At 37.9% G+C, this 27754-nt stretch overlaps 1 protein-coding gene across 1 annotated transcript in view; it reads right to left on the minus strand.

Moving 5' to 3' along the window:
• PRKX (protein kinase cAMP-dependent X-linked catalytic subunit) overlaps nucleotides 1–12036 on the minus strand; it is a 57497-nt gene extending 45461 nt beyond the window's left edge. The window contains exon 1 of the mRNA XM_063392798.1: nucleotides 11603–12036. Coding sequence (XP_063248868.1) covers nucleotides 11603–11786 — 184 coding nt within the window. The 5' untranslated portion in view covers nucleotides 11787–12036. The remainder of the gene's footprint in view (nucleotides 1–11602) is intronic.
• Between the last annotated feature and the right edge of the window lie 15718 nt (nucleotides 12037–27754).

A 27754-nucleotide genomic window follows, 5' to 3' on the forward strand; every position in this document is an offset into this window, starting at 1 on the left:
GCCACTTGAATGTCCATAAATCTATGGGACCAGGTGGGATCCATCCCAGGGTGATGAGGGAGCTGGCAGATGAGCTTGCCAAGCCTCTCTCCATCATTTACCAACAGTCCTGGCTCACTGGTGAGGTTCCAGATGACTGGAAGCTGGCCAATGTGACAGCCATTCACAAAAAGGGTAGGAAGGAGGATCCTGGTAATTATAGGCCAGTTAGCCTGACCTCAGTCCCTGGTAAGGTCATGGAGCAGTTTATATTGTGTTGCCATGCAGCACTTAGAGGATGGCCAGGGTGTCAGACCCAGCCAGCACGGCTTTAGGAGGGCTAGGTCATGTTTGACCAGCCTGGTCTCCTTCTGTGACCAGGTAACCCACTTGGTGGATGCAGGAAAGGCTGTGGATGTTGTCTCTTTGGACTCCAGCAAGGCCTTTGACACTGTCTCCCACTGCACACTCCTGGAAAAGCTGGCAGCCCACGGCTTGGACAGGAGCTCTCTGTGCTGGGTCAGGAACTGTTGCATGGCAGGACCAGAGAGTGGTGGTGATGGTGCTGCATCCAGCTGGGGGCCAGGCACCAGTGGTGTCCCTCAGGGGCCTGTGCTGGGGCCAGTTCTGTTCAATATTTTCATTGACTACATGGATGAGGGGATTGAGTCTTTCATTGGTAAATCAGCAGATGACACAAGCTGGCAGTGTGTGTAGATCTGTTGGAAGGCGGGAGGGCTCTGCAGAGAGACCTGGAACAGTTGGATGGATGGGCAGAGTCCAACGGGATGAAGCTTAACAAGTCCAAGTGCTGAGTCCTGCATTTTAGCCACAATAACCCCCTGCAATGTCATAGGCTGGGGATGGTGTGACTGAACAGTGCCAAGACAGAAAGGGACCTGGGGGTGCTGGTGACAGCAGCTGAACATGAGCCAGCAGTGTGCCCTGGTGGCCAAGAAGGCCAAGGGCATCCTGGCCTGGATCAGGAATGGTGTGGCCAGCAGGAGCAGGGAGGTCATTCTTCCCCTGTCCTGGGCACCGGTGAGGCCACACCTCGAGTGCTGTGTCCAGTTCTGGCCTCTCAGTTTAGGAAGGACATTGAGATGCTTGAGCACATCCAGAGGAGGCAACGGGGCTGGAGAGGGGCTGGGAGCACAAACCCTGTGAGGAACAACTGAGGGAGCTGGGGTTGTTTAGCCTGGAGAAAAGGAGACTCAGAGGTGACCTTATCACTCTCTACAACTTTCTGAAAGGTGGCTGTAGTCAAGTGGGGTTGGTCTCTTTCTCCAGGCAGCAAGTGACAGAACGAGAGGACACAGTCTTAAGGTGCACCAAGGGAAATATAAGTTGGAAATTAGGAAAAAGATTTTTATGGAAAGAGTGATAATGCACTGGAACTGTCTGCCTGGGAGATGATGGAGTCATCATTCCTGATGTGTTTAAAAAAACACTGCATGTGGCATTTAGTAACACCATAGATGTTAGGACATGTGTTAGATTCGATGATCTTGAAGGTCTCTTCCAATGTAGTGATTCTCTGATTCTGTGTGAACCTGTGCTCCTAGTTACTCTTTTACTCAGTTCTACTGGTTTTGCTCTGAAAAGTAGTAATTATCCAAGAAATACAAACCCACCTAAACAAAATGAAAGTGTCTCAAAACTGTATTAAGCCCCCTCATCCTATCTTTTTCCATCATCATTTTTTGTAGGAACTCCAGCATTCCATACCAGAGGTATAGCCTTACATATGCATAAATGTCCACTGCCTGCCAGTCTGCTCTTATTATTTATTTATTTTGGTAAGTCCCCATTTCACCAACAACGCCCTCTTTTAAAAAGCACATAGCAACTACACAAAGTCAGTAAAATTCTAAAAGAATATTTAACACAGAACTGTAAACCCTTGTCTCCAAATACTATGCCAAAGCATTCCACTTGCAGTTCAAAGACAAAATTATCTATATTGCAGGTTTTTATCACAAAGGTACACTCATGGGAAATTCTTAAAGCAATGTGAAACAGGCAGACACTAAGCCAGCAATTCAATAACTATGAAACCAACCCCTGTTTAGCTTTAAGTTATCTGGGTTTACCTGCAAACCTGTCAGGATAAAAACAAAACAAGACTGTTTGCTGAGACACTGGTTAATTAATCACAAAACCAGTTGTCTTCCTCATTTATCATTTCACAATGCTGCCTCTCTAATAATAATGCTAATACAATTAGCATGTATTTCAAGCTTTTCTGGATAGATCAAGAATTCACTGATTGAAAACATCACTTGCAGACAGCACAAATCATACGTGTTTCATGTTCAAAAATATATAAAAAAAATTGTTTTCACAGAATTATGCCAAATCAAACAAACCAGGCTTTAGTCTGTGTAATCAACAACCAAGAGTAGTCTAGAAGCACCAAAAATTTTAAGTCTGCCTAAGAATCAAGGGAGCAAAAAATTATCACCACTGCCACCAAAACAAATCTTTTACCTTACAAGTAAGTCAAGTGTTGCAGATAAAGAGTTGAGATAAATCTAGAAACTCTTCACTTATTAGAACAAAGAATATAATTTCTAATATTAAACTACTTAAAATTGATAGATGTCATAAGCTTTACAGCATCACAAACATGAAGCACTATATCTTCATGTTTTTGAAAATATTTTGCATTAACTGTTAGGGGATTTTTCAGATTCTTTCCAAGTCTCTTTTCAGTTACTTTTGTTTTTCCTTCTAATGGCTCTGTCTTGTAGGACAAACTCTTTTTCACAGCTTCTTCCCAGCTGGCATTTGTAGCAGAAAAAAACCAAAACAAAACAAACCCAACTTTAATCAAGAAAAAATTTCCATAAACAGATCCAAGGAACCACAGCTACTCACTGTAAAAATACTAGAAGAGATATAGAAAAGCTTTCAAACAAAATAACTTGAATTAAGATGCAATACTGGGAAAATTTTAGAAATGTTTTTTAAATTTATTATAACCCAAATTCCATTATTTCCAAATATATAAAAGAACAAAAAAATTCTACATATATGGGAATTGAACTGTGTTGGTTACTAAAAAAGAAGAAAGAAAAATGTTGTTGCTTCACCTAAATTCTAAATTCACCACTTCTGAGTGTGACTACTGGGTGACTTAAATAAAGACATACTGCCAAAGTTTTTATAGGCCTTTGGAAGTCACAGAAGTCAGGGAGACTTTAACAGCCTCAGAACACAAACTTAACATACTGACATGCAACCTGAAAAAATTTCATAAAAGAAGGGACAAGAATCCCAGTTTAGAAACAGACTGACCAGCATTGTTCTCCTTGTTTGTTCTCCATGGATAGACAACAAGTTACCCACTAATCTTCCTGAAAACAAACAAAAATTTTACAATGCATACTCTTGAAGTTATTTTTGGCAGGCCACGCTGCACAGGCTATCATCTCCTGCACCCAATGGCTGTAGGAAGCTGCTCCAAGCTGGGGGGGAAGAGGTCTGAGGCTCGCAGTCTGTCATCAGCTCTGGGGCAGGTGGCATGAGGAGTCAGCTATTACAGCACCCAGAAGTTCAATATGAACACAGCCAGCCACCAGCCCTTCATTTTTATATTTGCCATCCATATAGCTATTACATATAGCATCTTCATTAGCAGACCAGCAAAGTAAAAATCTTATACCCAGTTTAGCCTGTTTTTGGAAGAGTCTGTAGAGGGATAGTTCCCTTAACATCGACCTAAATCATTTCAGAGCATTTAATTTACTGACTGGAGCAATACCTGAGAGGCATAAAAAGCAGTACTAACTAGACATTTTGTTTCCATCCAGAGAGCACCCAGTACCTTCAACAATAATGACAAAGTCATTATTATTATTTCAAATTGCTCTGAGTCACCATATTCCCCAACACAAACATAACAACACTTTAACAAATACCAAGAATGCTCTGTAAGAAGCTACATTTTAGCAAAGAACCATTCCAAAACTCATAAAAAACACAGCATAATGGACAACTTAAACTGTCATTTTATAGGATTCGGGCCATCAGCCCTTACCTCCTTGGTAAGAATCATGTAAAGAAACAAACAAACAAGAAAACCAACAAAACAATCTCACACCTTGGCACCTTCACGTGCTTTCCTCTTGTATTAGACCATGTCAGAGGTTCTATAATCGCATTCTCCAGGCAAAATAATTTACTGCAGTGATAGCTTTAGTGCTTTTAAAAATATGCCTTAGACAATACCATGACTACGTACAAAAATCAACATATCTAAACCACAGGTTACAATTGCTGATAATTGTTTATAATATATAGCTCTTCTGCTTTGAGTTCCCTTTCTCTAGTACTACAATAAGTACAAAATATAAATAATTACACCCAAATATATAAACTGCATATTAGAATCAAACTAACAAATAGCAGGTACATGATATTTCATCAAAAATTAGCTCAGAACAAATCCTTTAAGAAAGTAAAAAAAAAATCCTAGATAAAAAATTAAACAAAAAACCCACTCCTGCATGCTGTAGGTACTGTACAAATAGTTTCTAGAAAACAATGATTTGGGAAGTGTGATACCCATTAAGAAGTCCAAATATGTTAACAGAAAATGAGCAGAAGAATTACATATTCTCACTTTTCCTCTATCGAGCTGCAGAATAGTAAAACTTGCAATTTGTGAGTTTGTATAAATATATATACATATTTACATATATAATGTCTAATCCCATAGAGGAAGTTGTAGGTGATATTAAAACCAAATATCCAGAAAAGAAACAACAGCAAAGATTTCACATAAAAATTAGTCTCTTGATATACACACAAGATAGCTTGTTCGCATAAGGGCTAGAAATACCCTCCCTAATAAATAGTCACAAGACCAGAAAATCAGATACTTTGGGAATGATTCCACTGATCAGATCAATCCAGCACGAGTCTCACATTCCATCACCATTGGCAGCATACAGAAATAGGTTATATCATACAGTTCAGTGACATGAAAAGGATGTTTACTCCATTTAAACTTCATGTGCCTCAGTTATCAACAAATAAATAACACACACACATACAGACACACAATTTGTTTGATTTGAAACGTATTGAAGCAGACCAATTGATTCCCTGGCAAAAAATGACAACACATTTACAAAAAAGTTACTGTAAATCAATTAATAGACCAGCTAGCAACTGTTCCAAGCTGGGATATGAGTGAAGAAACTGTCCAGAAGGAAAAGGGCAGCCAAGTGCAAAGTTTTCATGACTGAATTACTCAGATCGCCACCTTTGAGCAACTCTAGCATTAAAAATAAGGATTAAAATCTGTATATATAAATCTGGATATATAAATCAGGATATAAATCTGTATTTTATATAAAAAACGAAACCAGTGCTCTAATATGAGGTGCAAACAGTGCAATTCACAAAATTAACATTACTGGCAAAAAATGTTTTATCATATATCTCTCCCTTCTCTATTTTTTTAAAAAACCAAATCAACACTTGTTCAGCCATCTGAAAGACAGTCTTCCTATGGGAAAGCAGAAACAGTCTAATTTTGAGAACCGTTCTACCCTAGATATGCCAGGTGCACACTAACACACAGTAGCCAGCAAAATTCTACTTACCAATTTGAAGCTGCTAAAAAGCCCTCTCAAACACTGCAGAGATGAAAGGATGCTTTCCCAAGTAAAGATAATATGTTAAAATAGTCCTGAGTAGTACAAGTTAATACTGAAAACGTTTTACACTGGTAAGTGTCAACAGTAAGGGAATTACAGTGAGCTAAATAATTTGGTCAAAAACAGCTTATGCCCAGACAAGACCTTGGAAGGTAAACACAGGTTCCTGTCTTTTATTTTACAAAAATTCACTCTTCATTGCTGTATACACCTCTATGTCTCTCATAATAAACAAAATGGTATTTAAATTTCACCACACACGTCTTCTTTTTCTAGTTACACTGCCTAACATTCTTAAAAGTACACCACACCAGGATTAAACACACTTTAGGAAGGGATTTGTTTTGCTATGTTTTCCTTACATGGAAGCCAAAATATCAAGGCAGTCATCTCCAAAAGGCTGCTCTCCCTGTCCACTACAAACAGTCCAGAAATGCATACTCAGGAAGCTAAACATAGAAAAAATTGAGTCAAGCCCTAAGAGCCTATATGATATCAACCCCTGGTACTCTAAAGTTCCTGTTTCTTCCCACTGAAGAAGGAAAAAAAAAAGTTAAAATCTCTATTTCTCTGCAGGTTTCTTGTCTTCTCCAGTTTGGGCTGAGACACAACACTCAACAGAGGAGTATTTCCAAAGTATATTCACCTGGTACATTAGTTATTTTTAAATGTAAACTTGGCAGGGGAAAGGCATGGTGTTAGGTGCTTTTAATTTTGTGGGTAAGTTTTGTATGCTTCTTATTTCTGAAATATCAGTACTAGTTGGGTTCCAGATTACTTGATTATTTGCATTGCAAAATGCACTTCTGGGCATCTCTGGGCTATTTATAGGACTTTAAAAATTACTTATCTTCAAGAAGTGTATCTGAGTGTCAAAGCCTATCCTGTAACACACCGTCCAATTCACAACATCAGAAAAAGAACACTGAATTTCTTTCTGCAATCAATTAAAAATCTAAACTAGATTGAGACAAAAGAAACAGGTGACAGGCAAACACTAACAATTTACCTCAAGACTGATTTTAAACACTGAAGATAGAAAAGCAGAAATGTGAACTTTCAATTTTCACATGTTCAGACTTATTCCATACACTTTCACTTTTCTGACCTCTCTGAAAGATAAAAGAGAATACTTGTTTCAATCCTTTTTTTTTCCCATCCTAAAGAGAACAAGAAACTTACGGGAAAGAACCTGTTGCTGCCTAATCTACAATAAACATTATGGTACTGAAATTCACCTCAGCAGTGGATTAACAGGAAAAGCGAGGGAAGAAAGCTGAGTCACACCTGGTCATTTCTCTCTACAACAGCAGCTATAATAATAATGATTTATTTTGGGACAAGTGTCATTTTGTGGGAGGGAAAAATGAAGAAAGAAATACAGAGAGTGAAAACAAAATCCAAGTCATTTAGCTTTATGACTAAAGCCTCAAAGATGTACAAACGTAATGGTGAATTCAGGTCACCATTACAGTCACAACATTCAGACCATGTTTTCTTTCAAAACCTGTGGTATTTAAGAACATTGCCAAGTAAAATCACAGATTATTATTTATCATCTCAGTATCAAGAAAATGTGACAAAACAGGGAAAAAATGCTCATACGTCCCTTAGAAAATTTAAAATAGGTGACAACCTTGGTACTGAAACCAAAAATAACACACGGTAAGAAACTGAACTAATTTAAGCCTCCAAGAAAAGGAAAGAAAAATCCAACAGTGTTCTGTTCATGTAAAGAACTTGGCTACTCTGGGACACAATTTCTTATTTAGATAATTCTCTGGCATTAGACTACAACTGTGTACCTACTGTCCTGCTGATAAAATGCCACTTGAAATATATTTGGCTAGCATATTTTGTGTGTGAACACAGAGAAATTAAGTATTTGAAAATAAGTGGCACCTCATTTTTCCCATGAACTTTTTTAAATTTTCCCATGTGCATAAAAATGAAAATATTGGTATGCTCAATTTTTTATTCTGCATTTGTTTAGTGTAAAGCACTTTATGGGAACAGTAGTTTAAAACAATGTTTTTGGATAAAAGTACTCTAATGAAAATATTTCAATCAATCAAACAGATTCACAACTCCAAATTTACATTTACATAGTCTGCTGTGGAATTCATTGCACTTTGAAAAATGGACAAGAAACAGATCTCAAAGGAGAGAAGGCAAGAAAAAAATTGTCATCTTTCTCCTCCTGGTGTTCTCTCTTCCTTTCCCATTACCATGCATTTCAACTGGGAATGTGACTTTTCCCACCTTTACCTACCCAAAAGTGAAGTGCCTTCTGGTTTTCCTGTCTTACTTATTCTAGTTTACCTGAATTACTTTTTCATTATGGCATAATTAAAAATTTAGCATCTCTATTTCAGGATACGTATCAGGTGTCCAACTGCAAGCATTCTGGCTTCTGGAACACCAAGTTTGCCCATATTAAATGCTCATCACAACCGAGGATGATTCAGAAATTATGCCATTGGTGTTCACAGTCTCCCTCTTTCACTGACCAGACCTACAAGAAGTTTGAAATAGGTTCAGATTAAGCATGGGCCATGAATTTTCAATGAACATGATGGTCATGGCATATAAAATTTTGTTTCTGTACAGCACAGAACTCAATCTTGGCACAGTTGAGTACGTAAATTCACTGAGATTCACAGAGTGTTTCAGCCTGGCCTGAACAGCAGTTTCTGAGTGTGTTAAGCAAACATTTGCATTTCGATCTCCTTTGAAGGGAAAATTAATTCAAAACAAGGTGTGGACAACCAGGTACCTTCAACAGCTCCAGAGCAAGAGTGCTCAACTTTCATACAATACTAGTTAAAAAAACCCGTACACTTCAGAGGTTCAAAGCCACATCTTCAACCCCTCAGGAAGTACCCTTAAAGAAATATTTTTCCTGTTTAACTTCTCTTAGTGCCAGAAACCAGTATGTGCCCCAGTCCTGTGCCCTCCCACAGCCATAACTTCACTTTATCAGCTAAATATTAAGGCGCTTCCCTCCAAAGAAAACCTGTACTCCAAACTCTGCTCCACTTGCCTTTTAACAAAGGGCCCACAAACACCCAAACACAGGTTGAGTCCTGGGATGTTTGGGGAGATAAATGTCCTCTCAATCATTATGCTAAACTGTACTTCCCTTTTGCTCTTCCTGCCCTTACACTAACTTCTTTGCTAAACCAGGCACAGCATCACAGAAATCACAGAAAAGACATGTAATCCAGCCCGCATTATGGTGGCCAGGCTAACAGAGAGATTTTAATCTTCTGAGACTATGAAGGATACTCAAAACAGTAGTTGCTATATTCAAAGCAGGTATTGCATTTTATTCCATCCTCAGAGAGAAACTGCATAAAGTCATGGATGACTACAATCTCACAGACACCAATACAATTCTGTTATATTAAATATTCACCACAAACAGCTGCAAGAGCATGGAACTCACCTCCCTATTTTGACTTTCAACTTTCTCAAATTGATAGTTTCCCAGGCCATAACTATTTCTAAGCCTGGGTATATCTATAAGCAATGATTCTAGTAAAGGAAATACCAGAACTTCCTGTTATGTAATTTTTGGGTATTTCCCCTCCCATCTCCAAACATCTCCAACTATCTCAGATAGAGCACACAGCTCTCAAGAGAAGCAGAAAAAAAGGGGTTATCCTTATCAGAGCATTCAAACTGCAGACGACTCCAAATTGCTGTAGTGAAACTGATGACATTAATGCCTTCTATTTGTGCAGGGAGATCAAAATGGAGGATAAGGCAACACTTGACTTAAACCACTGCTCAAGAGAACTGCAGATATACTCTCTCAGTACATGTGATAGAAACCTACAGTGTACTTAACCAACTGAAGTAAAAAAGGTTTAAGCCAAGCAAAAAAGTTTCTCAAGCTAAACTACAAATCTACTCTCCTAGCCTGCAGCATTTTGTACTGATTTAACTTACTGCCCATTTAAATCAGGTCTCCAACACTTCACGTTAGCAGGTGCACACAGAGCTGCCCAACCTCACCCAGACTTACTGACTCAGATCCCTGAAGCACTACAGAGGGATTAGTGGGGCACTGCATCTTTTATAAAATTGGCCACTCAGAACAAGTATTCAAGTCTTCAGTTTCAGTATCACTTTGAGGCTACTATATTGCTTCCTGATCAGGAGCAAGACCCTGTCCCTCTTACAGACTTCTACTGAAGCACACGGGCACGTAACAAATTCAGTTTTCAACCAGCTTAAAGTAAGTCAGCTCAGTTTCCTTGACAAAGTAAAGCCTTATGTATTTATATGTGCACAGTTTTATACCTTTCCAGTTTTGTTTTTTATCTTTATTTTTCCTATAAAATGACCAATGACACAGTTCAAAACAGATACAAAGAATGGTCATCTTTTCAGACAGAGTCATCTGAGAAAAAAAGAAAAGAAAAAAAATCAAACTGGGGAGGACAGAGAACGAAGGGAGACCATGTATTCTGTCAGCGCCTTGACATGCAGCTATCTGATCTTTTTACCTTTTATTTCTTTCTCTGTTTCCTCATAACAGGCAGTGTCTCACTTTTTTTAAGTCTCTGTTTAAATCCTGTGGAATCACAATTTTCCCTTTCCTTAGCCTCTAAAGAGCATCTTAAAGAACATAGTAATAAAGGTATACTGTTTGACACCAGGATTATTTCCACATTTCTTCATTGGCCGCAGGAATATTTCCATGACTATTCTGTCTTCCTTAAAAGTTACTATTTTTCTGCAATCTGTATTTCACCCGAAGTCTTAATCCTCAGTGATGACTATTGTATCCACATGGTCGTGACATACTGAAGAAAAGCAACCACTTCTGGAGGGAAAAAAATATCACAAACCTTTCAAGAAGTCTCTTCATTATCTCAAACATTTTATCAATAAAATGTCTGCCCACATTTCAAATTGGAATATTATCTCAAAACACAATGCACTTCAAGAGAGGATAATGTGTTCTTCACTGACAACAATGCTCTTGGGCCTCTCCAATTCCATGTTTAAAGCCATCAACTTCACTAAGAAAGAGTTATATTTCACCTTTCTGGCTGAAGAGAGCTTAGGGAAAATTAGGATTTATATCACATTATTTACTGGAATAAATCTATCCAAAGTAATTTCACAGTCCTATAATGAAAAAGTGAATCAAACTTCCACGCAGTTGAAGATGTAAGCTTTTAAACCAGGTTCAAAAACATATGCAATTGTCAGTATGTCTGTTCAAACACAACGCACAACTACAGCACACATGAACATCACCACTTATGCCTGAAATGCCTATTTATTAGGCACATGCATTTACTCTGCAATGCCACTGATTACAGGCGGGTTTAGTAAGTGTGGTACTTGTGAGATGAGACCTTACCTTCTACCAAAATTCTACACACGCAAAGCATCTTTGCATCAATATTCAAGGGGTTTGACATACACTCAGCTGCATTCGGCTAACCTGTTTGATCTCTTCCCTGGCCCGACAACTAATTTAAATGATGAATTTTTTATCATGATGCAGGTAAGTGAAGTTAAACCAGATAAACCAGGTTTTATACCAAAAGGTCTTTCAGCTTCAGCAGTGGCGGTACTCATCCTATTTCGGGTCCAGGCTCGCTCCGCTGCGGATCCCGCCGCCGGGGCGGTGACACGGCCGGAGCGGTGACACGGCAGCACCGGGGCCGTACGCTGCCCACAGCCCAGCAGCGCGCCAGCCGCCCACAGCCACCTACAGCCACCGCAGGCACCCCGGCTGCCCTCGCACCGGCCAGCGGTGGCGCGGCGGGAGAAAAGGGAGCGGAGCGGGAGGGGGAGGCGGAGAGCAAAAAACACAAAAAAGAGGGCGCCGGGGAAGGGGGCAGCCAGCTGTTCGGCCACCTCCTCCCTCCGGGGACGGTCGCAGACAGGCACCTCGGCAGCTCCTTTGTTCCCCCCCTCCCCGCACTCACCCACGGTGGCCAGGGTCTCCAGGTCCTCCAGCTTGTAGGCAGCGGGCTCGAGCGCGGCAGGCGAGCCGGGACCGGCGGGGCTGGGGGCCGGCACGGCGGGCTGAGGCGCGGCCACTCCCGCCGCCGCCGCCTCGCCGCCGCTCTTCGCTCCCATCTTGGCCTTGGCAGCGCTGAAGGCGTCCATGGGGCCGAGCGGGCGCCCCGCGGCCGCTCAGCGCATGGAGAAGGGCGAGAGGAAGAGGGAGGAGAGGGAGCGGCGGGGACGCAAAGTTTCAGTCTTCAGCAGGCGGGGTGGCTGCTCCCCGGGGCTGGAGCCCGCTGCCGCGTCTGAGGGGGCGCGCAGCCCTTCAGCATCGCGGCCACAAGCGCCGCGCCGCCCGCCGGTGCCCGCAGCAGGCAAGGACCGCCGCACAGACAATGGCGAGGGTGCGCCCAACCGCGCCACACGCGGGGCGGAGGGCGGGGTTTGCCGCTGCCGCTGCGGCACCGTCCCGCTGAGGGCTGGCGGGGCGGGGAGGGGCCGGGGCAAGCGCGGCCCCGCCGCACAGCGGGAGCGCGGCCCTCGCCGCGGGCACGGCCCGGACCCAGTGACAGCCCCGGTGCTCTCTGCTCTCTCCCTACCGCGCGTCCTGCCCGAGGGGCAGCGTGGCGGGGAAGGGGGGAACGAGGTGAGGGGAAGTGCCGGCGGCTGCCGCGCCTGCCCCGCGCTTCCTCAGGGCTGCAGGGATGCCTGGGACGGTCCCGTCCGCTCCTCGCAGAAAGTTAAAAATGAGCGGTGGGGCCCTTGCGAAGCGGCAGCCAGCCCGCCTCGGCTGCACGGTAACAGCCCTGGGAAGAGCTGGTGTTTCCTCTCGCGTGGGAACGCGTGTTCCAGTGCTCCCCCAGCACGTCCCAGGGGCTCTGTCACGCCTTATCTTGCTCCCCGGTTCCAAGCAGGTGTGGATTCCGCGGCGGTCCCAGCCCGTCCCCATCGCCCGCTGCAGCCTGCAGGCTGTTCGTGTGGCTGGGGATGGCCGGGGGGAGTGCCGGGCTGCGCTCGGCCGAGGCCAGGAGAATCCCGCCTCTTGCAGCAGCAGCAGAGGAGTACCGAATACAGCTCCTTCCAGGGCAGCCAAGAAGCTATTGACGATTATGCTGGAAGACAGGGCAAATTGGTGTGTGAAACAAGCCACTGAAAAATGTACACATCAAAATTGGGAAGGAAATACTAATTTTTTCCATGCCTTGGTCTGGCCCAGTTTTATCCTATTCACAGCTACTATGCTATGCTCCCGTGAGCAGGATATCTGCAAAGCTGATGTATAAGTCAAGTCATAGGGGTGGCATTTGGCATCTCCTTTTTATTAAACGTGACATCATGAGAATTTAAGACCTATTAGTTTCTGTGTGGAGTAGGTTCAACAATAATGAGAAATAATTGTGTGTGTACAAAAACCGAGTACAAATATATAAATTATTTATAAGAATTACAAATTTATGTACATTTGTCTTGAAGTTTAAGGTATCCTTAGAGTCCAATTTATAGTCATAATATCAGATGATATAAAATGCATTTTTTAGCTTGTTGATATGAAGGGTTATGACTAATTTGGAAAATCATTAGGTCATCTCTGCTTCCTGTCAGCCTTTGAAAAGTCACCAGTCAAGGAGGATGACATCACTTTTGCTCCAGAATTTCAGATTTCATCTGTGAACTCTTTGGAATGCAAGTTTTGCACTTCTATTTTGCTTTACTACTTTACTGCTTTTACTTCCCTTTGTGCTTCTTTACTACGAGGTTGATTGATCCCTAGAACAGGTTGTCCAGAGAGGTTGTGGAATCTCCCTCACTGGAGATATTCAGAAACCATCTGGCTGCAATGCTGTGCAATGTGCTCTGGGGTGACCCTGCCTGAGCAGGGTGACTGAGTGGCTTGCCAGGTGACCCACTCTGCTCCTTTCCCACCTCTGTGACTGTGTTCTGTACATTGTATATCAGATCAACTATGATTTAAGCCTTGAATGATATATTTTAAGGATTCCTTAAACTGCAAATTGTAAATGTTCTGGCAAGCTGTAAATTTAATTCCTGTTTGGTCAAAAGGTAAGCAAGACAACAAAGCTCTTTTAACAATAACTGAAAATTTTGTTTAAGATAGCAATTTGAAAAATAAACATCAAACGATTGAAGAAATCTCACAGTGTCTAAAAATCTAACTTGTTTTTCTAGCCAAAAAATTGCAAATTGAAAAAAAAAAAAAATAAGCTGATTGTGATAGTTATTTTCAAGAGAATACCTTAACTTCAGTCTGACCAACAAAATTGATGTTTGACCTTCCTGAAACCTTTCCTTTTCAAAACTAAGAAATCATCCACTGGTCAGATGTTAAAAAGGGCATAAAGTATTTTTATAAGGTATTGATTATCTTCAACTGATATTTGCATTTATGCTACAAATTTTACACAATGTTTAAACTACTTGGATTCAGAACCATAAAACTTTCTTTTAAAGAGCCTCCTACTGCCATACGTCAGCAGTTGATGGCCTGTATGACAGCACCCATTCAAAAGAGCTGTGATTCAGCAAGGTTTCTAAGCACAGGATTAGTTCCATTCGATCCAGTGTCTGTTCTTAAGATTAAAGTTTGCTTCCTTCCTTTGTGTCCAAGGCATTTGCTAGTTGCAGTTGTAGCAACATAATTGCAATGTTTATATTTAGAATGTCAACATATTAGTGTGTTTTGCCACCTCTGTATAACCCACTCAGAATTTATCTTACAGATGCTGATTATTATCCACAATACTTCAGGGAAAGAAAATGTTATTCTTGCTACATTACAAAGAGGTTGAGAATCAAAACTCCCAGCTTCATAATTGCAACTGGAAGTGGAACTGACCACTAGTTTGCAATAATTGATAGGAAACATAGTTTCTTGCAGGATTTGGACAATTCATAGGCAAGCCTGCAGCCCTGTACTCCTCTTTTCTTCTTTGCCCTTATTTTATCCTAAAATGTAACCTTTTGGTCACAGGTCACCTTTTAAATAATCTTGGCCTTTCCCTTGATCTTGATAGTTCTCAGCTTTTTCACTTTTCCCACACATGCATTTGATTCTTACAGCTAGGTGTTTTTATCTTACAACAATTTACCCCCTTTATATTTCCAGTCCTTTACCTTACAAGTGCTTACACTAAGGGTTAGTTTTATTTTCATTTTCCTTTAAAAGTACCTGATGTTAAAAATGATTCTTTCCAAAGACAGTGAAGAACTTTTTAAAAGTGGTTTTATTTAGGGAAAAAAAAAACCAACAAACCAAACCAAAACAAACAAAAACCCCCAAACAAACCCCAAATCCCCAGAGAATAGTAGTTTAAATTGTTTTCTCAATTCATTATTTTAGTTAGGGTTTATTCTTCCATTTCAGTTGGAAAAAAAATATTCAGTGTTCTTATTTTCCTTTATAAGCTAAGAATTTTCAGGGACCAGAAGGGTTCCAGGTGTCAGTTTGGTTATACCTTGCAGACTTTTATGTATGTGCATTTGCCAAACTCAGCACATACAACCACACAGGTAGTTAAATGTTTCTTTAGGTCCTAAATTACTAACTTTCCTCCCATTCCTTCCTTTTGTTTGTAGGTTTTTTATTTTCTCCCAGGAAACCTTTAGTTAACAATATTAAACCAATGGAAAGTGTAACAAACTTTCTACTTATCAATGAGTTGATATAACAGATCATTTTTCTGTCATTTTGGAGGGACATTGTGGTACATATTCCATGCAAATTGAATATGATTTAAACACCTAACTCTCTGGGAAAGGAATCAGTCATTTAAATGTCTCCATGGCTGCAGACAAAAGAGTCTTTCCTGTGGTCTGAGCAGGTTTGCGTTTGTCTACCTGAAAACCTGCTTCTTTCTTCCCTGCAAATATATAATTTTCCTTACAAATCTTGTTCAAGTATATCTTTACCATCACCATCATAGTAAAACTACTGCAACAAGTTTGCTGGAGAACCTGTTCAAACCTGTAGGAAGGAAATGGAGAAGTTCTTCAGTGGTGGTTATTACTAATAAATAGCTCCGTATCATCTCCTTTAGTCACATTAAATACAGTGCCTAAAAACGTGGGACTGCTCTGAGGAGGAAGAAATAACTAGTAAAGATAATTAGTACTGGTATGTGTTTTTCAATTGTTTTGTTTTGCTAAAGAAGTTCATGATCAGGCAAGTCCTATGATGTAAACCAGCAGCCTTTCGTGCAAAAAATCCCGGCCTGCGACAAAGGAAGGGGGAAATTATTCCACCCATCTGAAGCAGTTCCTTCATAGTATGGAAATAAGTCCATCTGTATAATGAGCAATCACCCACCATGCAAATGTATTGACACATTCATAAAGCAACCATCACACTTTTATTTGAATGTGATTATGTTTAACGCTTTTTTAAAGGCATTTAAATTATGATGAGTGTAGTGGCTCTATCCAAATGAGAATTTAAACACAAGGAATATAACACAGTTGCCTACATCCAAAACCGTGTTTCTGATGAGTCTTACTGAGTTGATTCCCTGCTTCGGAAGTGCATTGGTGTAGCCAGTTCAAATATGGAAATGCTGTTACTAGGTTGTCTAGACTTTCTGCCCAGTCTGAGCAAGTTTGTGTCTAGCTTCTGCCAAAACTAGATTGAGATCTGGAAACAAGAGTTGCTTTGCCTACGTTTGCTGAGGAACTTGTTCTGTTAAGCATTCTGAAGCCATATCTCACATACATGCAAAACTGCTACCCTCATAAAAGTAAGTTGTGGCCAATTTTTTACACACAAAAAAGAAAATGTTACAGGAACACTGTGTTAGCTGATAGAGAACTCTGAAGCACCAGCATGCTGGACAAGCTCTTTGAAGTCAGTTGGTGATATTTGCTTTAGTTCAAAGACAGAATAAATTAGCAACGCACTAGGACATCTTTTTGTTCATTCTTTTCTCCAGACAACTTGTTATGTCCATTGACACTGGCATATCTCATTTTGAATACTCAGGATAGTATGGTGCTTACAGCAGTTGCCCAGCAAATGGGATATCTGGAATTTTTGATCTTAATTGTATGAGAAGAGCTCAATTCTAGCCTCCCTTCTTTAAGCTACTGAATGCAATCTTAGGACCTATTCTCCCATACTGTGCATTCCTACTTCACAAACACTCCATATTTACTGTGCCAATAAAAGGATGTGTTTGCTACATTGCTCTGTGGAATTCTGCAAAAGTTGTATAAATTAAATATAATTCAATTCACATTTATTTATACAATTTATGATACGTACCTATAGTGTATTTTTACAAATTTTACCACATTTCTGCAAAAATTAGTGTAAAATAATAAATTCCACAAACAAATAAATTGGTTTGAGCTTTATTTTAGCTGGTCTTTTCTTTTCGTGGCAAGACATGTAATGTGAACTTTATAGCATTCAGGGTAGTCAGACAGAATAATAAACTCTGTCTGTTGCTACCAGCTTCAGGGATTTAAGCTATCTGAACAAGGAGTTCTCATTTAGATAAATGTAAAATTTCTGTGACAAAACATTTTTCCCAGTATTTAGAATACTTAGAAGCCTTTAAAAATGAAATTGCATTTTTTTGAGACATGAAGAGAATAATCTTTTAATTCAACCTTTTTAAAAATTTTATTTGGTTTCATATTGGTATCTTCATGTCCAAGACTAAGGACTTGGTGAGAAAAAAGAAACAGCTAAAATCTTCCTCTAGTTACAAGCATCAAAGTGAAAATGTTGCCAGGCCTCAGAGTTCATCGTATCTGCACTGATTTAGCATCAAATTTTCCCCATGTCACAATTTATGTGGGCTTCAGGTGTGGCTCATTTTAACCTGATCCAAAGCCAGGCTTCCACAACTCTATTGTTCTCCTCCCTCTCTCGCATCAGCACCCACGCCCTTGCTTTTGCATTTGACACTCAGGTAGCTTCCTGGTGAGCCAGTTCAGGAATTAGTTCAGGGATTCATATACTAAATAAAGTTACTAGTGTTTCTAGCCAAATGACTTCCCCAAACCTTTGCCATGCACACGGTTTTAGGGTGTTAATGCCCTAATCTTACAGCTGTGGGGAATTCTGAGGCAGACTGCATTTCTATCAAGCTGGTTCAGCTTTATCCAACACTTACTTTGCTTTTGCCTTTGCTATTTCATGCACTGACCCTTGGGGAAAAAAAAAAATCCAGCACTTTGAATACTTCATAGATGTACATAACTGCAGCCGAGGTTCCCATTAGTAGTTTTTAAATATACATTCATTCATAAATCTTTTCCAACCTAAATGATTTTATGCTCTGCATGACTAAATCACTTCACAGTGGTGTTGAAACTGGCCATAAAATCAGAGGTAAGAGATGGGCACCTCATTTAGACTGTCACATGGTAGATGATATTCTGGATTCCTTTCTTTGACTCTTAGCTCTATCAGGAAATAAGCAGTTAGATTTAATTCACATTGTTTCCAGATGAGACTGTCATTCTCTCTTACCTCTGTAGCACTTAAAATCAGCTAAGCAAAATCTGACCCTTATTTACTTCCGACATAGACAGATCTTTTCAAATCTTTGAAGTTTATCTCTAAAACAAAGATGAAATCAGAGCCTCCAAACTTTTACAAATAGTATGATGTTCTATAGTAAAATAGAAAGTAAATAGTAAAGATGTTCTATAAATATTTATATTCATGGCTAAACGTAAGCAATTCTCATTATTATTTTTTTATTGAAGGCAAAATACTTGAATGCATGATTACATCTTTAAAATTGGAATCGAATTTCAAAGAATAAGAACATCTGTTGAATACAACAACACGAATTATGCATTTATTATTTGTGACTGGGATGTTCTGCTGTGAAGTATATATTCTTAATCTGCTCTTAATGTAATTAAAATACTATAAAGACTAAATTCATTCTGTAATGTCATGCTTACCACTTTACACTTCAAGCTGGCCAGATTTATACTTTTATCTTTTATTGTCAATTAATAACCTCACAGAAACATGGGCTAAAGCAGATAGAAAAGCCTTCAAAATATTTCTACTGATACTCTTACAATCTGATTACTACTGAAGCTGAAGAAATAGATTTTAGATTTCTTAGAATTCACTCTTACAACTGGCATTAAATTTCTGTATGATATTCATACATGATATAAACTCTTTTTCTGCTAAACAAGTATGTTTTACTGAACACTGATATTAACTGTGATTCATTCATCTGTTTACTGTTGAGTTCATGAACTGTTCAGTACAGTCATTGAGAGTCATTGCAGACTTATTAAGCAAAGTATTTAAGCACCTACTTAATTTCTGTTAGTTTAAGCAAGTGCCTAGATTCTGTTAAAGCCAATGGAATTAGTCATAAGGTGCAGTGATTCAATAACTGCTGTTGAGTTTACATGCATGGTTAAAGTCATGCATGCACTTACGTTCTGTATGAACGGGAGCATAAACCAAAAGCATGAAACTGCTCAAGCAACAAAACTGAGAAGGAATCATATTTCAAATATAAAATGAAAATAGAATAAACTAAAATTTCTTAGGTATCATGCTTATTTAACTATGAACTTCAGCCAAAAGAAAAAAAGAATTGTGGCATTTAGGAAGAATCAAGGGTCAATTTAATATAGGAGCATTATAGATCTGCGCAAACTCTAGGTTATGCCCAAGCATATATTCTACATAGCTGGTCACAGTAACTTCTAAAGAAGATGGACAATTTATCATTAATTTACATGTGAATTAATTTAATTCTCTCACATTTTTTGCCACTTTATGGTACATTTTATTATTTTCCATTTTTATTACTTTGATGTAGTATAAAATGTGTAAGAAGTCAACATAAATATTAAATGTTGTGGTTATTGGGCAATATAGAATATGAATGTAGCTGAGTTCAGCAGCATATGAGCAGTCCAATTGTTCATTGATCTTCCTAAACAATTAATTACATAACTTTCCTACTATACTTAGTAGCTGATCTCTGGCCTTTGGGTCAACTTTGTGTGTATTGGAAGGAAATGGATCATTTCAGTAGACAGCTGGAATAGAGCACTCATTCATAATTTTATTAAGGATAAAAACTTTTATAAAGCCATGATTTCACACACAATCTTCCTTTCAGGTTTCAGACTTAAGTAATTTTAAAAGTTTTGTACGGATGACATTGAGGTTATTTAATTAAATGTAAAATCCAACAGTTCAAATTCAAGCTAATAGCATTTCAGGGGATAGGTTACTGCCTCAATTGATGCAGTGTCAGTGCAGTTCCCTGCAAGTCTGAGGGGAATGAGGAAGACAGTGTCGTGAATCAGAGAAAATATTCGCTTAGGAAGAAAATATGATTCAAGTAATCTAAAAATAATCGCAAGCATTCTTTTCCAGCTTTGATTTTAGTGTATCTAGAAATCAAGTCTCATCATTAATGAATTCATTTTATTGAAGTCTATACCCAGTGTTTTCAAAATTTCTAAATGTGTTTATCTGTATTTGTAATGATTATTCTTCATCATTCATTCATCTACTTCTCATAGTCACAGGAATGTTTCTGTGATGACATCTTTGCATCAGGTATAATCTACATACTCTTGGGATTGGTTTGTTTGTTCGTTTCCTGTGATTAGTTAATAGAGACATAATTAAGTATTGGAAAAATGGTTGCATAGATACTGATTCCAGCCTAGCAGAAATTAACAAGATTCTTGCACTTAGTGATGTCTGAGATTAGTGGATGATATATCAAAAAATGTATTAATTTTGTAAAAGAATATATAATTTGGGGGAGTCTCAGATTACAGGAAAAGGATCTTTGTTGGTTTTTCCCTCCAGTTCTTGTTACTTTCTTTCTCTTTCCCTGTATATGAAAGAGAGTCAGATATATACAATTTGTTTTACTGAAATAACTATGAATATATATTTTTATTAAAAAGAAAAATAACTCTATTTTTAACTTGGGCTGCATTTAACTACTTGATAGGTCCTATAACAGGGGGATAGAGTTTTGATATTTTTTTCTCCTTTTTTGTGACTGTTATTATTCAGATACTTGACTCCCTTAACCATTTTATCAGTGGTGCTACATTCATGAGTATAAGAATCATGTTTATGTATTGTGGGTTTCTTCTCTGTTTCTGTTTTTAGAAACTTTTTTACGAGGCAGCCAAGAAGTCTCATTGCTTTCAACAAGGTTTGTATCTCCCAATGACACCTGTACAGTTGCAAAGGTTACTACTCAAAAATTAATAGAAAACTCTGCCAAATGTCTTCATCTTTCTCATATTCTCCATTAAAAATGATACTCAAATTCATTATAAGAAAATACAATATATGAAAAAATGAAAAATGTAAATAATAAATAATAGCAGACCTATAGGCCAAGGAGAAAGAATGTTTTCTGTTGGAAAAGCGAGTACTGTGCAGGGTGGGCAGGATAGTGGGAGTTGGGGCAGCACTTCCAGGTGTCATGGCTAAGGAGTAAGTCTGCTGAAGTTTTCTGAGCCTCGGGGAAAGCCTTTTGAAGGACAGTATTCATAGATTCCTTTTTCAGTTTCCTTCTGAACTTCTAGTGGGGGAACAGCAGATTTACATTTCACTGGGGACTGAGAAACCCAGTCTACAGAAACTGCTGAAGACAGAAATTGGGTTTGATCATACCATGGCTCATGCCATGATATTCTCAGACAGCTCTGTCCTTTTCCAATGCCTTTGGAGAAATGGGTAATAAATGCACATGTGGCAGTGCATGACTATATGGATCTGTTTCTAAATTGAATTGGAGAAATGTAACAATGCTAAGTTGGATGATGGAGTCATCAAATGTTTCTGCAGGTTTACTTAGTACTCTTCTACTTTGTTATTTGGGATTGAGTAAAAGTTACATTATCGTTGGTACTTTTTTCATTCATTGCATATATTCAAGATCTTTACTAGTGTAGTGGGCTGTTCTATTAAAATTGTTTCAGTTTTAGTATTTGATGGTGAAAAAAAGCCCAAAGATGACTTGCACATTTGAGAAGAAATATGAAAATACTTGGTGAAATTATTTCTGAGATTCCATGAGAAGTGGTTTTCACTAGATGATTTCAAAGGAATGATGGAATTTATTTGGCAATATTACAAAGGCTGACAGTCTCCCCATACTCAGGGGCTTTGAGAATGAAAAATATTTAATGAATTGCAATGGAATCAGATCACAGGTTTTCTTGGATAAGTCCATTTAAAATGTATTTCTCAGTTTGATATTGTTTTATGAAATCCATTATATGCATTTGCCGTTTAAGTTTGTGTATGATTTGGAGTCAGTAGGAACAAAAGAAACATTAAAGCGCTTTGTTGAGTAACAAAAAGTGCATACTTAACAGTAAGTGCTTTACTAAATTGAAACTCTTCTAATGTTTTCTCCAGTTGTGATGAGAGTAGAGTGAAAGAAGAAAAAAAAAAACCTTTGATCTCACTGAATCATTTAAAAAAGAGGTATGGCTCTCTAGGAACGTATTGTACCAAATCAGTCCAATTCAGCAGAATGAAGCTTCACACTGCAGATTCTTATTACATGTAACACTAATTCCACTGGGTGTGAAATTGTTTTTTGCTAATCCAAAAAGCATGAAATAAGCACTGAGCAAGGAATAGCTCATAGAAATAAAGTGCCACACTGATGATTTCTCAAAGTAAGTAATGATTAAGGAGAGGGAAAAGGTGTTCTCATGGCACAGGATTGCTGCAAATGAAAAAAATTCCCTTTGAACCACCCCAATTTATTCTTTTCCAAAGGAGTACTGAATTTTGATTTTACAAAGCAGTAAAATTGTTGAAAGTCAAACTATTGATGAAAATATGATGTTAGAAATTCATATTTTTGTGATTTTATAGATTTGCTGAAAATAAGAATTAATTTAATACCAAATGAACCTTACAGTGCAGTGCAGGAATAAAAGACTGGCAAATGATACATCACTGGTACACATAGATCTCTGTTCTAAGGCCTCCCAAATATTTAAAATATTTTCTATTAATTCACACATGTTAATCTAAAAGAACTGTGTTCCCTCTTATTACAGATATTATGTAATTTGTCACTAGAAGGTATCATGCATCAGGTAGCTCAAAATAAAACAGCAGTGATAAAAATATCCTGGAAAAATTCTTTGCATGAGGTGAAGGTCTGCCTCAGTGTTTCTGCTGAAGCTGTGACAATCTGTCAAGGCCATGAGAATACCTACTCTGTGGTGAAGCCTCATACATCCTAAATCGCCAATTATTTTAAGATGCAGGAAACTATCACTTCTGGAGCCCTTCAAGACATCTTATATACCACAGAAAGATTTCTGCTAATTTCTGTTTGTCTTTATTTAGCAAAGCTTTATATCATTACAATAGTATTCATATCATAGCTTTTATGAGAAACTTATATGTGCCTCCAAAAAATTACTCAAATTATTAACTCACAATTTTATTCTTAGATTTTTGATTTTCTAAAATGTAAACACAAACATAAAATAGTATACCAATTATTTCATTCTAATTCAGTATTCCTGTTTTTATCTAAGTGTGTGCTATTGAAAATAAGACATTTTCTATGTAGTTCATTTACCCAACCCAGGCAACTTTAAAACTAGATTAGAATCACAGTTTACATTGCCATGTTGCAGTTTAAAACAAAATGTTTCAAATTTAAACCAAACATTTATTAAAGGTCTAATACTTTCCTTCTGGACATATTAATTTCTTGAGTGTCTAATTGAGGTATGCTTTCCGCTATTAAGAAGTATGTAATTATGATTTAAATTGCCATGATATATCTTTGTTTATCCTTAAGAAATCTCCTAGAAAATATTTTTTTTTTTCACTGAGGTTTGAAAACAGGCACATTTATTTCATTCAGAAAACATTTTTCTGAAAAAAACGCCAACTTTGTGAGTGTAAGTGAATTAGCTATCTTCTATTTTCCCTCTGTAAAATTCTCTCATCTTCTCCCTGAAGAAGATGATTATTTATGTGGTGTAAAAAGAAGAAAGATTTAGCACTGCTAACTACAGTAACATAATACCGAAACCAGAGTTGCAGACCCCAGTGTCTTGAGTAAGGAACTAGTAGTTATTCATGAGTGAGTGGAGGTCAGAGAAGGCAAGGCCAAGTGTGATATGGACAAGGCTGAGAATTTACATTTGATAGGCAAATTATTAGTATACAAAGTCAAGATGGAAATGGAGGTGCCTTGTCATCTCACCCATTGGGGTAAAATGAGATTCAGGCTAAGTTAAGCTAAACAGTTGTCAACTAATTGTTTTTTTTTTCCTCAGCTTTTCCCTTCCACTCGTCCCCTCAGCTGTGCAACCACAGAATTGAACAGAGTTCACCGAGTGAACAGTCCTGGCAAAGCCGTCAGATAGAGAAGTGATGCCATAGAAAGGGAAAGCTTGTTCCAGTCTTACCAGTTCTTTGGGGCACCACACTATTACAATAACAGCTCTCCCAGAAAGATGGAAGAGGTGATCAGGAAAAGAGGAGGTATGTGAGCCACATGTGGTAGTGCTGCACCTGAAGAAACCCACATGAGATAATGACCTAACAGATAATTTTGTCAACTGCGTCTTGCCATCTCGCTACAGGATGTAGTGGAGTCAGAACACTTGTATTCTAAATCTGGTCATAGTCTAAAGGTGGTTTTATGCTCCAGTGTTCTCAGAAACAGAACACCTTATGTTTGCATTTCTACAGTGGTTATGAAATTGCTTGTTGTACCTAGGAAATAATCTGGTTCATCAAAGTTAATAAGAATAGTCAGAAAAGACACAAAGGTAGTGAAACCTGTTTTTAGAGATTTCTAGAATTCTTAGGACTGCATTCACAGTTGAATTATAAACTGCAGTCCTTGACAATAAACTCCATGGTTTCATTTGAAGTGATTTCTTTTGTATTTATATTTCTTTTGCATTCCTGTGGTACATTATCCACCTTTTCTAGCGCAGACATGGTGTTGTATTTTTTTCTTCTTATTATTATAGCCTTATTGTTGAAAGTATTTGGAAAGAGCCTCTCTTCATGTTGTTGAAAAAGAAAACTGACATTTCTACATCTATTTCTTTTGTTTTAGTTGTATTACAGCAGTGTCTCATTAGAGCCAAATTTAACTCAAGATCTTGCCAATCTTGACTTCTTGTTATTATTCTTAGTTCTTTACTAACTTCTTTTTGAAACACATTGTCACAAATATTGAAAGGATACCCATTTGAATTTCTCAACAGTCATTATCAAGGTGCTATTATACTTTCTGTGGGTTTTTTGATATTTTTCAACCTTCTTCATTATTTCACATCTCTGTTTTTGCTATATTTACCAACTTATTTTCTTCTGCAATTGCATGTTACTATTAATACAATACAATACAATACAATACAATACAATACATTAAATTCATCATGGCTGTTGGTTTTAAGACTAAACCCTGTAGTACCATCTTAACACTGTTTTGTTCTTCTTCGTGACATATTTAGCATTTATATTTCTCCATGTTTCTTGTTATATTTTCTTTATTTCATTATTCGGAAATAGAAACATTTTGTTGCAGACCTGTGGCTATTTGTTTTTTAGTAGCCTACAAACTGACTTATCCGGCATTCCATCTGTTTTTCTGTTCTGTAAAACTTAACAATTTCCAGCATATTTCTTTCATTCCCACTCACAACTGATTTTCCTTCTGCCAATTTAGACTAATTTCACCTTCCTTAGTAGCATCTGTATAGTTTTTTTTAATGCATACTTGTACTTAAAAAGTATTGGTATAATGATGATTCAATATTTTAGTTGTTTTGCAAGAATATAAATATTTAACAGGATTTCTATTACCTGGTCCTTTTCTGTCTTCATCCATTTCATATATATGTATATTATCAACTGAAACATTTTTTCCAAAATATGTTTGGCAAAATTCTCTTTGCTTGATTAATGGGTTGGTTAATTATTGCTATGACTGATGATAAATGAGCATACAGTATAGCTGGGTCTTCCTAGAAAGTATAAAAAATACAGAAAAAATTGAATTTTTTTTTCACTGTGAAGTATGAAAGAGAATCCATGCTTACTCTTAATCAAGATCTTGGAAGTAGTGCAGACACGCAAGTACCCAATTGACAGGTCTTTTTTAACTGTACAATGATGGATAGTGCAGCAATGCTGCTTCTGTGTTTTACCAGATGAATTTAATAATTATTTAATTAAAATTATGTTAATTAAAAATTCAGCTGAAGAGTAGGAATATGCTGACAGAGTATGCTATAATCTATGTAAGTTTTTATAAAGTCAGCTGCTTTAAGTGCATCTTGCAGTCCAACATATCCATTTCCCCCTCTGGCACTCACTGTGTTCTTCACAGGACTGGAGTCACCTCACAACTAAGCTTTGTCTGGCAAAAGACCCTGAAGAAAAGCCCTGCACAGAAGGTGTGAAAAATTAGGAGAAAGAGCTTCAGGCTTCCTAATCTTCCTTTCATGTTGAGAACAGCCCTGGTTTTTCATCCCTGCATTACTAGTGCTAGAAAACAGACTACTCAATAATTATTTCTTCTTTTCTGTGGGATTCCTCTGACTATGACATTTTTGTACCAAATTAAGAAGGCTGGATGATGTCAGAGGAGCAACAAAGCCAGTCTTGTGCACTGCACAGGGGAAGAAATGTACATGCCAGGTCTTCTGAGTTAACTGTCAAAAGAAATCAGGAAGTTGGAGAGTTTCAAAAATAATTCTTGTCTGGAGTAATGGAAGATTCAGAGATCAAATTATATATTTCCTGATTCTATAAGTGCACCTCACAGTTTGTGAGAACTGCTAATTGAAAAGCAGGATTCAGGCACAATTCAGGCGCAATTTCTTACACATCTTCCATAAGGCTTAGCAGCACTGGACAGTTTAATGTTGTCTAGCAGATTCCCAGGTCCTTATTAATATAAGAATGAAGGCTATTTCAAATTGTTCACTTGAGAACAAATCTTTTGATCTTGTTTAGCATTTACAACTGGAACTTAAAAGTGAAGCTGGTTTAGTCAGCTGCAAATGTTCTAGACTCTTTTTATGTTATTTCAAATCAGGTGTTCTTTCCCCCAGACTTGATTTTTTTTTACTAGCATTTAACTTTTATATTCTTCTGATTACATTATGCTGAATGAATGCTGAGTTCCATTACCTCTTTTACTCTCTTTTCACACTTGTTACAGAGTCATGATAGAATTTTACAATCATTGTTACTGCCTTGGATTGCAGTAGAAAGCAGACATTGATAAATGGAGTGGCTGTGACAGTGGCTGGACAAATACTCTCCTCTAATGCCCAGAAGTTATCTACTCTTCTGTTTTTTTTCAGGAAATAAGTTATACTTGTTTTAACATAATCATACTAAAATAGTGTTTTAAGGTAATTTCTTATGAGGATTGATTTTAAGGCTGCCATAGTTAAGACTGAGAATTCACTTTGAGCTCCTAAATCAAGGGCTGAGTTTTATAAATGCTCAGTGTCTGTCAGTTTTACCCAAGACAGTTGCTGCATTCTGTACAACACCAGAAAATCATATTACTGTTCTTCCCATGTAAGCATAGGAAGCCAATTTTAGATTTGATTGAATTTGAAAATCTCATACATTTTATTTTTGCATTTTTCAGGAAGAATTCATATTTGACTTAGATTTTTAAGGATATGATCTCATCTGAAAGGATGGAGATTGTCCTATGCAGTGGTCATTGGAATTAAGTGGGAGTGACAGTTGCAAAAATACTATGTTCATCATACTGCTGCTTAGGCTTTAAAATTTTCACTGAATTTCCTTTTTTCAAATTAACAAAAATATTATTAGTTTATTAGATATTTTTATCACCACAGTCATTCAATAAAACATGACTAGTATTTTATACTAAAACTTGCACTGATAAGTTACTGTGTGTTTTTTAAAAAACAGTTAATATTTAATTAATATTTAAATTATTTAGATGCCTTATTTTTCATTATTTTAAAGAAATGGATACATTATTTTTTTTAATACCCATGTCTGATCATGTATACAATTCTAGGACATGCTCCACCTTTAATTTATGTACTGTTTGCCAGAAGATTCCATGGTCCTTGGCATGGAAGGCTTTCAC

Source organism: Prinia subflava, chromosome 3 (genome assembly GCF_021018805.1).
Source record: "Prinia subflava isolate CZ2003 ecotype Zambia chromosome 3, Cam_Psub_1.2, whole genome shotgun sequence".
Classification (NCBI taxonomy): Eukaryota; Metazoa; Chordata; class Aves; order Passeriformes; family Cisticolidae; genus Prinia; species Prinia subflava.